Raw genomic sequence first — 11,843 nt, 5'->3', positions numbered from 1 at the left:
TGTTTTTTTTTTTTGTTATGTATTGTAAAATAAAATGTCAGGTTAAGAATAAGACACCTATAATTTATTTTTTCTAGAAAATATTCTCTTTCGCTTTAATTCAAACTGAAGATAAGGTTATTTTTAGGAATACATTTTTCTAGTCCTATAATATAGCCTCCACAGATAATAATACCAAACTACGCCCATGATGTATACTTAATTTCATACTGTTTTTATGAAGGAGAAAAAGGAAAACAAATGTATGCAGCTTTTTAAAATCATTTTTAGAGAAATCAAATTCAACTCATATTTTATCGCAATGTCTAATAAATTTGACAAAAAATATAGTTAATGAAGGCGTTATTTTGAAATTTCAAACTTATAAACACTGGACCGTACAGTCAGTTAAACGTTGAAATTGTAAATGTTAAATCGATTTATAGATATATGAACAAAATCAATTCAAACATTTATCTTCGATTTACTTATCTATTTTTAAATAATAATTTTAATAACAGTTGCAATTTTTCAATCTGTTACTTTATGCGTTCAATAACTAATAAAGTTTAAATCAAACTTGTCGATTTTCACGCACAACACACACGTTTGGACGGCAACGTACGGAATACGAATTAGACAGCGTTATCTACTGGTCGGAAACAAAAAAGAGACAACGACGCCGTTACCGTCGGTTGGTCACACTGTAACGGCACATCTGATTTGCGCCGATACCTAATGCTGTTCTTCTAATCGGCCGCAACATAAACAAAATACGGTTGTGTGCGTTGTTGAGTATGGTATCCGCCGGCTGTCGTTGATCATTGATTACGAATATTCGGTCGGTACAATTCGGTCGTCGCAATTATCGAGTCTTGAATTGCGCGGTGCAGTGGCAGTTTTTCGTGTATCGCGCGTTCGATTTTTTTCTTGTTTTGTCGTGCACGACATATTACCGATCGGGCTTCAACAATGGCCTTACGCACGTACGGCGACAAACCGATCAGTTTCCAAGTAGAAGAGAATGGCGAGTACTACTGTATCGGATCCGAGGTGAGTACGGTTTTATTTCGGATTCAGCATTTTTCACGTTTTTCATGTAACTCATGTGTTACTACGCCTTTTGCGTGTCCTTATTTAGGTTGGCAACTACTTGCGACTGTTTCGCGGGTCCTTGTACAAACGGTATCCGGGTATGTTTCGGAGGACCATCACGAATGACGAGAGGAAACGTTTAATCGATTTAGGTAATATGATATTAATATTTTTCTTCGAGCAATTATTTACACACCTATACCCGCCAAATTAACTCAGCCGAACCTAATAGACATTTATATATTAGTTTTTTACCAATTTATGGTAATCAATCTTAATCAAACAATTTTATCTAATCTACCATTGAAATGTATTTGTTTTTTCTCTTTTCTTGCAATTCCTTGCATTCTATTTCATTCTATTTTAGTTTACATATTTATTTATCAATCTAAATTTGAATTAAATTGTTAATTTTGTTGTAAATGTTAATAGCACTAAAAAAATATTGTTTCATTATAATTTATAAAATTACATTTATTTTAGGTATCTGTCATAATTTTATTGTTATTTATATATTATATATCACTGACTCATTAGTTGCAATTTATAAACATGCGTATATGAAATATAAAAAATATATACTTAAAATGTTGTTACATTAAACTGTATCATTATTATTTATATAGGTTTAAGTGCGCATTGTCTAGCGTCAAGTGTGTCACTGTTAAGAGCATCTGAAGTTGAAGATATTATTGATGGTAATGATGAACGCTACAAAGCTGTATCTGTAACTTCTACCGAACCGTTAATTACCAGGTATAAATTCTAGTCCTTAATTATAATTTAAGTTAATAATGTTTAACTTTTATTTATTACTAAACATATGAATGTTATTGGTTATTTTTCGTTTCTGTGAATGTCACAAAACTAACTATACGAAAAAAAGATTTAAAACCAACTGATATCCTAAATAAGTATTGGGTATTGGAAAATTCTTGTTATACCATTTAATTCCATTTACTATCTTGAATGCTGCTGAATGGCACTTTTTGAGGAGATGAGGTGATCCCTTTTGTGAGATATAAATATTAAATTAATGACTAATGTCATTAACCTTGATACCCTGCTTCACGAGATGATCACTCACATTTAATATTGTACATCGACAACATTAATGTTATTTTATTAAAAATTGTCAGTATAGTATTGTGCATAATGCTTGGCATGAACATTGTAGTAATTGTATCCAGTTGAGAACAGTCCGGTCTTATTTTAAATGTGACCGTTCTGAACTAGATAATTATATTAATTTTTTTAACCGTACCAATTTGTGAAATATATTCTTTAACCCAGATCAATTTAAACCAAATTTATAAAAAAAATTAAAAGTCCGGACCAGCCTGAATTATATATTTAAAAAAAAAAACCAGCCCAAACCATACATTGTTAATAAAAACCCGTACCAGAACAAACATGGTCATTTAGAACCCTCTGAGTCTACGACTACACGTCTTCTGTCTATACACATTACATAATACATAATATACCATACATTTAGTGTTAATACTTCATAGTGGATGGAAAAAAATATTTAATACCAGATGAGACAAGATGAGTGAGACGGTCATATTTGAAGAAATACGAACAAAATGCTATTTATTAATAATTGGGAATAAATTAGTAAATAATACTATTTTCAATTTTTTAAAGTACATAATTTCAAATTATAGACCGGACCATATCAGTAATAATATAAAACATTTATGATTGGACAGAACTCAATCCATCACATGATTACCCTGGACCCGAACCTTAACCAATAATATTTAAAGCATTTTAACCAAGATCGGATTCTGGTCTGGGTTAACCTGGGACCTAGCTGATCTCTGGTCTCCAGTGTCTATGAAAAATGTATTTAATATACCTAAATTCTATGTAATTTTACCATTATGTAACATAGTGATTATAAATATTAAGTGGTGAAGTTTATTAGTGACTTGAATATTATGATAAGTTCTCAGTATCTCAATTTTTCCATTAAATATAAATATAACATTTAATTTTTAATCTTACCTATACTAATTAGTATATAATACACTTGTCATTAGTCTTTAAGACTGTTCAATTGTATATGCTTACTAGTATTGGTATGTTATTTTGATTATAATTTATTTAATAATAATTGATTTAGTATTATTATTGAGATCTTTTTTTTTTTTTAAAAGAAAGAAGGTAAGTATTAATATTTGATTGACTATCTTAATGCATTTTTAATCCTTCATTGACTTAACATTTTAGTTTTCTTTCTTCCTCCATCTTCTCTTTTAGCTAATATATATTTTGTATTTGTATTCAACATGAATTTAGTCACATATGATAGAATCAGATTATATGGTAGTGCTTACATACTTTTTTTTGTTTTGCTTATATTTAAATAGAAAATAAAACTGTAGCATTTAAGCTGCTGTTTACACACTAGGCGAATTATTTGTGAGCAGACGGGGTTTTAAATCTCTAGCTTACACACCTAGATATAATTTACGCGTTTAAAAATACCTCCAAAACCAAATAACCTAAACAAAATATTAAAAATAAAACCATCACTTGTGATTCTTGTACCAGAGAACATCACAAAGTCTTTTATGGTAGTCTTTGCTACAGGAATACCATATTTTATTTAGCAAAACCTGGAACAAATTTTTTTTTTTTAATTTTTTCTTATTGACAAACTATTGATTTTTTGATCATACATGTATAATTATTACAAAAATGTAATTACTTATTAATTTTTTACTTGCATGGAGTAATACCCAGATACCACAATAATCCTCACTTAACCCTGAAAATTTACCCCTGGATAAAAGGTCTAAAATAAACACTGATTACAGTATGACTACTCTATGCTACAATACTACACTACAGTAATTAGTTCATTACAACTGATAAAATATAAAATAATGGCTGATTCGTTAGCAATAAATATAAATATTGTGAGGGAACAGAAATCTGAAGAACGTATTTGACCAAAAAAATCGTCATTTAGAAGGTAAAATTATTAAAAATAGATCTTGTCAGTCAATTACACAATTTTTTATTCTTTCATAACAACATTATTATGATTTTTCAATCTAAAGTTTAATAAAATACAAACATACATTATTGAAGTCTTATCCCGGGATAGTTGGCTGTCCCGAAACACATCTTCGGGACATGGAGACGCCATATTCAAAATCAGTACTGTCCCAGCCAAACCGGGACGTATGGGTAACCCTACTTTGCCATCTTAAGCCAACTATTATTTTTAATAATTCTATTGTGATATTCTACGGTTTCTACAATGTGTATAATATAATTAAAAAATTATTTGGTCAATCATGTTTTCATAAAATGTATATTAGGTTAGACGACGCGAACATCCGCCCAGTATGAATAGTCCTAGTCAAAACAACAGGTTTAATTTTAGCTGCCTTTTGCGAATGTTTGCTCAAAATTGATCGCGAACGATGGTGGATTTTATCCGCTTGGTTTTCATAGTGTGAATCTAAATTAATGGTCTAATGTTATCTAGGCTGCAGTGGCGCAACTAGGGTTCATATCTTGGGGTGCTACCATAATGAATCGTTCATAAAGCCGTGGAGGGCTCTGCCCCCTACACCCCCTAGCATAATATATTACTATTATTTACATTATACTACTGTTCGCAACTATACCATTAATAGAAAATAAATTTAACACATTTTATTTTTTCATTATATTATTATATTTTAAAGCGTCAAACATATTTATCTGTCAATACTTGCAAATGTATTTAATATTTTTTCAGATTCAATATCATTAGCTAAGTCTCTCTCAATATTTATGATACTTAAATAAGTAAAGCGCTGCTGTAACATGCTGCTCTGCAGCAAATTTTTCAATCTCCTCATAGAAGAAAAACTTCGTTCACATGTCACAGAACTGACAGGTACGGTTAATGCAACCTGCATTAACTTGTACAAGTTTGGATATACATCTTTATGTAGTATTTTTTTAATGTCATCTATACTGTTTTTTTTTTAACAATTTCTTGCTACAAGCATTTCTGCTTTTAAACACTCTGTATTTGAATTAATTTCTATGTCTAAACCATTAACGAATCGAACACATATTGAGAGTTGAGTAAAAAATTAATCTAATATTAAACAAAAATACATTTTTTTATTTAACTATAATATGCGCCTACCTCGTTACATCAATCATTATTGCAAAAAAACCAGTAGTTATTATTTTTCTAATGATTGTCAATCTTATATTATCTGCACTAATTTGTAGAATACTTTCTTGTATTTTCCAACTAGTGAAATTAATTTTTTTATCATTACACTCTTTAAAGTCCAATACACATTTAGAGAAAACATTGCAAAGTTCCAAAAAATTACCTTTAAAATATTGAAATAAAGTCTTATAACTTATGTTACTAATTGTTTATAGTTTTTATATTGTAGTATACATTTAGTACCTTGGTTACATGAATTAGAATCTTCACGGTGACCACGAAATGAAACGCTTTGTTTTGCAAGACACAAAACTATTTCGATAATATTTAAAATATAATTGAGATTCTTAATTACTATTTCATTGTGAGCACTTATGACTTGAAATTTAACACTTCCAGTTTTTTTACTGGATTTAAAAGCTACCATCTTTGATACATTTGTTAAATGAATTTTGGACATTTTGTGCTTATTTAATTTATCAGCAAACTGGATTGTATTGAAAATGTATAAGTTTAATGATTAATTTAAATATCTAAATTACTATTATTATTATTATTATTATTATTTATTTATTATATAAACTTACTTTTTGTCAATTAATAAGTCCAGTCTTAGTCCATGCTGGTTCAACATCACCTGTACCAAATATGCGGCAAACATAACAAAAAGCAGCATCTAATGTAGTGCTATATTCTAACCATGCTCATTCAACAAACCATTATTTATTAAAAGATCTTTGTTGCTTTCCAAACTTTGTTTTTGGATAAGCCTAAAAGCATTTAAGCATATGCAAAGCATTAAGCAGTTAACTATAAGTGTTTTTAATGGTATACTAAAAAATAAGTTAATTATTTAAATTGTATGTTTCATAAATAAACAAAATAATGGGTGGGTTAACTATAACATTTTTTAAAGCAATCAAAATAATTATATAAAATACGTAATAAGTACTTACATTCAAAATTAGACGGTATGATCCATTTTCTATACCTCCTAGTCCTTAATTCAAAATTTGAGAGGTACTGGTACATAAATGTTCACACAAACTACTTGACGTGCTTGGACTAGGATCATCAATCGTTTCACTGTCTGAATGGTCGGACTTATTTTGAATAATTTTTTTTTTTTTGTTACTATTACTAAAAATACTAAACATGAATATTGAATATCGAATAACAAATGTAATAACTGCGCTAAAAAGCTGAAACAAACACTTGCAATTTTAAATTTGAAAGACACAATATCACATCACAATTCACGCGTATGATATGTATATATGTATACGCATACGCTCTGAGAAAACAGCATCATACTATTTTTTAAATCATCGATAACGATTAACGACGGACGACGTGGTCGTAGAACGAATGAGACGGTCGATCAACAGTCTCAATTCTAATTGATAGGAGGTAAATAAAAGTTCGGGGGGAAAGAATCACAGCGATAATGGTTTATGTATGGAATCCGTGAGACTAGTCTCAGTAGTTTTTGCCACCCGGCGGTGCGTTATTCTACTTGTAAACCATTGTGTTCTTGTTAAAAATAAATATTTAACTATTAAAATTATATAAACTTACCTAAATTATTGTTTAAACTATAGACATTTGAAATTATAAAGACATGGAACTTGGGGGTGCTTAAGCACCCCCTAGCACCCCCGTAGTTGCGCCACTGCTAGGCTGTTTAATTTTAAGCGATTTAAAACCTCGTCCGCGCACGAACAATCAACTGTGTCAGCAGCTTTAGTGTGTTGTATTATTCAACAATTTCAAGGCTTACGAGTATATAGCCCACATTCTACTTGTATTAGTGCATTTTTTCCTTTTAAAATTAAAGTATTTATAAAATTGTGAAAAATACATTTTTAATTTACTAATAATTTGCAGTATGAAAGTTATTATTCTTTGAATTGTTTATAGACTTTCGGAGAGTGATATCAATACTGATTTAAGTTTTGTAAAAACTATTAAAACTTATCCTTGTTTATATCTTTCAAAAAATGATAATTCAGACAGAGATCAGGCCTGGGCGGAAATTGGATTGAAATATAACGCTACAAGTAAGTTTGATTTATTTGATATTTTTATGCAGTTGATGTATTACTGTTACAATTTTTAAATATTACAAAATATAAGTAATAATCTATAATAATAAAATAAAGTGTGTTCATGGATAATGGTAACACGAAGAAATATTTCGAACGCATTACCATGTATTGAATTCGGGTTTTTCTTACTGTATAAACGACTTAAAATTACATTAATTTTTGATTAAATTTTTAAAATAATTTTTTCCACGCTTGCGTGCCAAAATTATTTATTTTTAACAATTTTGACTAAAAAGTTTTATCCTATCTTGAAAATTGACCCATTGAGAATGAGTTAAATTTTTAATTTATGACATTTATTTCATCGTATTTTTTAAAGATCTATTTAGAGTTTTACAATGTTTCGAGTACTTTTGTTTAATTTTTTTTAAAAAATTATGTACGCTCTAATAAGAACAAAACATTTACATCATTTTTATTGAGTTTTTGACTCAAATTTCTCGAGAAAAAAATTTGAATTAATTAACCTAATAAATTTATACAGTTTTAAAATATTTAACTATTCAACCACCTTAGGTCTTATAAATTATTATATAAAATCTTATTTACTATTTTATCTTTAAATTTCTAAGTATTAGTCGAATGATAATAGCGGTTACAATTTCTGAATTTACTTACATTCAGTGGCGTATACAAGGGAGGCGTGAAGGGTCAGATCCCTTCCCATTATTTTTTTATTATTTAATTGTTTTTTGTTTTTCCATGTATTATGTAGTGTTCACTATAGTAAAATATTTTGTGATATGAATCTATCGAGCTATTGAATTTTGACAATTTTTTCCAATTCCGAAAACCATTATAATTTTATTTTCGTTTATTTATAGCAAAGTAATGTTTATTTGATATTTTGGTCGAAATGGTTAATGACTATGATTATACTTTATTATAGCTTGTCTTATTATTTATAGAGAAAATGCTATGTATATCATAATATGTAAGCTCAATTAAATGGACTAATGAGCGTCCACTGAATGTCCGTGTTTAAAATATTATCGAATACCATCGTTGCTATTAAGTTTTGAGAAATGAGAAAAAGATCATTATTACTACGGATTTAGTTCACCACGTATACATAGAACATACTATTTATTTATCTGAAATCTAAAAAAAAAAATTCATGGGATTATTGTTAATTAATTGCACCTATCGTGAATTCGTGGAGAATCTTAGTTCATAATTGTACCTAACTTTACAAAAACGGTAGTGCTTTCAGAAGTCAATGTAACATTTCGATTACCAAGTATAAAACACACTATAGTCGGGAGCACGAAAAATGATCGCTGCTCTTCATGCGACAAGCGGTTATTTTTCTAAAGTGGTTATCAAATCTATGCTCATTGTTCATGTTATCTCCACAGATATATAAAACAACTATATCTACTTATACCTATATCTGTGGTTATTGCTCATTATTCGTGCCCGTGAATATGATACGTGACGGTACAAAGTTGAGAACCAATGGTTACAACAGTGGATACGAATAACGAATTGCGGATACCAACGCTCATTTTTCGTGCTCTCGACTTTATACATCAAGTTTTGATCAAATTTACATTATTACATATTGCACTCGGTGTGTACGGAGTACAAATAATACGTCAAATTGAAAACGATTTAATCGTAACTTCTACTATATGATTATAACCATGATCTACAATATATTCAAACCTACTAGCATCTGACTACACCCGATAGTGAATAACAATAATAAAGTTGGTAACCATAACATTGTTATTAGTTATAACTTATAACTAAAAAGTGGATTTAATTGATATTGCAACTTTATTGATATCCAGTAAATCAAATCTGATCAAATATGTATACGAATCAAATTAATTACAGTCTTCTATTTAATTTAATAATGGAATTTTTTGCAATTATTGCAATTTTTGTTTACTTCACGTGATAAAATATGCAAATTATTATTTCCAAAATGATTTTACAAAAAAAATATATCTACGACGTCAATTTTTACATGTAGTTAAATGTAGTTTAGGTTTTTTAAAATTATATTTATCTGAGTTACCCACTAAACTCACAAGTTTAGAAGAATCCAATAGTTAATTACTTAATAGTTTAAACATATTTAGTATAAATACTAAATAAATAAATAAACATTAAACAAATACTAACTAAATAAAAATTTTTAGTATAAATATTCCTGGTCCCAATGGAAAAATAGTTAAATATAAATTAAAATATGTCTTTGAAAAAAATTAATGATATAAAACTATTAAAACGTGCTCTGAAATTATGACAGGAAATCAAAATATTTATTTAGATATATCACCCAATTTTTTAAACTATTTTAAATATGCATCGATAACAAGTGTCGACGTTAAACGTACTTTTTCATTATATAAACATATTTAACAGACAATACAATTTTCAAGGATACAATTTAGAGATGTATATAATTAATTCAGAAAAATAATATATTTTGTAAATTAATGTCCATAATATTATTTAAGTAATTAATTAATGATTATACATTTTATATGATTTTACTATGTAATTTTAATATATTTCATTGCAATTTGAACATATTTATACTGCAAATTGATACATTTTCATTGAAATTTTGCCATCTTTTTAGTGCAATTTTTAGATATTTTTAATGCAATTATATCTTGTCTTATAACTTATAGTATTAGTTATTACTGTTAGTATAGTAATCAAATATGAGTATTAAAAGAAAAAATAATACTCTACTTTCATGTTTCAATAAAAGTACAAAGTCAGTTGTCGATAATATCTAAGTAAAAAGTTTTGCAATTTTCCCCTCCCATTTACCTATGTCTTTTTTTTTTTTTATCCTGTTTCAGAAATTATGTCTACGTCACTGCTTACATTCATATTAAAATTATAACTTTATAATTAATAAAAATAATAATAAAAATGTGTTTAATTATTCATTTGCGACACATATTTATTTTTTCATTATGATTCCAAGCTTTAATAAAAAAACAAATATGCTATTAATTTATGGTGAATGTTATAAAAATTGGCAAAATTCATTAACAGAGCAGGGATGGACTAAGGTCTGGATGGGCATAATTCTTAAAAATTAGTAAACTAGCGACTCATATAACATGACCAAATACAGATTAAGGCTAAACATAACATTTTTAGAGAGCCCGGGTGGGTGTGGCCTGTAACAGAGTATGCTGAGTGGTACCCAGATTGATATCACCCATCTTACAACTTTTATGCGAAGCAAGAGGAGTTTGTGAGAGAACGGACAATTGTCCAAAATACGTGGTAATGACTGCCCTAATAGAAGACCACAATCAAGGGAAGATAATGATGAAAAATTGGAGTTATCAACATACATTAATATTAATCTTTATAATTCCTTACGACATAAGACTAGAGAATTTAATTTGTCTGTGGGAAAAGTGTGTACTCAATTCAACTCATTTTTAAGAAAGCACAAAAATTTATAAGTCAAAATTGTTTGAAAAAAGTAAAGAAACGCAAAAGATGGGGAAGTGTGTACAGTAAAAAAAAAAAAATTTGACATGAGTGGAAAAAATTATTTTCAAAATTGTGTAATTTAAGTTCTTTATACAGTAAAAAAAAAAACCTAAATTAAATACATGTTAATGCGTTTTAAATATTTTATTACCGTTATCCTTACATATACATTATACATATGTATTATGGTTATGTGAGAAAATACTTGTCATAGTATTTAAAGACTAGCAAAAATGATATTTTATAGCTCACAGTCAACCAAAATTATTAAAATTTAATTTGAAAAAAAATACTTATTTATATAATATTTATTAATTTAAAAAAGTTTTTATTTTACTGGTATAATTAAATTGTCATTAATATTTTAAATCAATGATGTACTTATTGATATTATTATCTTATCGTGCTTATCTAATTTTAGACACTGCCAATTATTCTACTTAATAAATAATATTTTTATTTATTTTTTTTTTTTTTTTGTAGTTTCTGAATGTAAAGAGAGATGGAAAAATCTTAAGATTTTATATAAAAAGAAAATATTAAAAAAGTTAAGATCATCTAATGCATCAAATAAGTCACTAGATCAGTCAGGTTTGTAAATTGTATATTAACTAAACATTTATGACTAAATTTCTTAAAATGATAATTTAAATTATGTATGTACTTAATTTTTTCAGATAATGTACATGAACTGATTTTCTCTAACAATGAAAATAGTTACAAAGAAGAATTATTTGATAGTAATTTTTTTTCTTATAATCAAAATAGCAATTCAATTATAATTACAAAGGATACACTTGATTCAAATAATCAAGATTCTTCAAATTTAAGTTCTATTCAACCAAACCTGTCATCAGTTTCAAACCTAAAGTCTCAAGTTGATAAAAAAAAATCTGTTGCTTCAAAAAATGATAATAGTACATCTAAAAGTTTATCTAATATAAATGATCAAGATTTTTCAAACTTAAGTTCTATTCAATCAAACTTAT

The 11,843-nt window shown here is 27.7% G+C and overlaps 2 protein-coding genes across 3 annotated transcripts in view; both read left to right on the top strand.

Moving 5' to 3' along the window:
• Positions 1 to 748: 748 nt before the first annotated feature.
• The window catches only part of LOC112694590 (SWI/SNF-related matrix-associated actin-dependent regulator of chromatin subfamily B member 1), a 16,072-nt gene continuing 4,977 nt past the window's right edge, over positions 749 to 11,843 (top strand). For both annotated transcript variants that reach the window (XM_025570109.1, XM_025570110.1), the window contains exons 1-3: positions 749 to 1,032; positions 1,121 to 1,226; positions 1,701 to 1,830. In XM_025570109.1, coding sequence (XP_025425894.1) covers positions 952 to 1,032; positions 1,121 to 1,226; positions 1,701 to 1,830 — 317 coding nt within the window. In that variant the 5' untranslated portion in view covers positions 749 to 951. The remainder of the gene's footprint in view (positions 1,033 to 1,120; positions 1,227 to 1,700; positions 1,831 to 11,843) is intronic.
• The window catches only part of LOC112694591 (5'-AMP-activated serine/threonine-protein kinase catalytic subunit alpha-like), a gene marked incomplete in the record, with an annotated part of 987 nt that continues 675 nt past the window's right edge, over positions 11,532 to 11,843 (top strand). The window contains 1 exon segment of the mRNA XM_025570111.1: positions 11,532 to 11,843.

The sequence above is a fragment of the Sipha flava genome, unplaced genomic scaffold (genome assembly GCF_003268045.1).
Source record: "Sipha flava isolate LNK unplaced genomic scaffold, YSA_version1 131_pilon_pilon, whole genome shotgun sequence".
In the NCBI taxonomy this organism is placed as follows: domain Eukaryota; kingdom Metazoa; phylum Arthropoda; class Insecta; order Hemiptera; family Aphididae; genus Sipha; species Sipha flava.
Note: the sequence above shows the minus strand (reverse complement) of the source record. Positions and strands in the feature narration are given on the sequence as shown.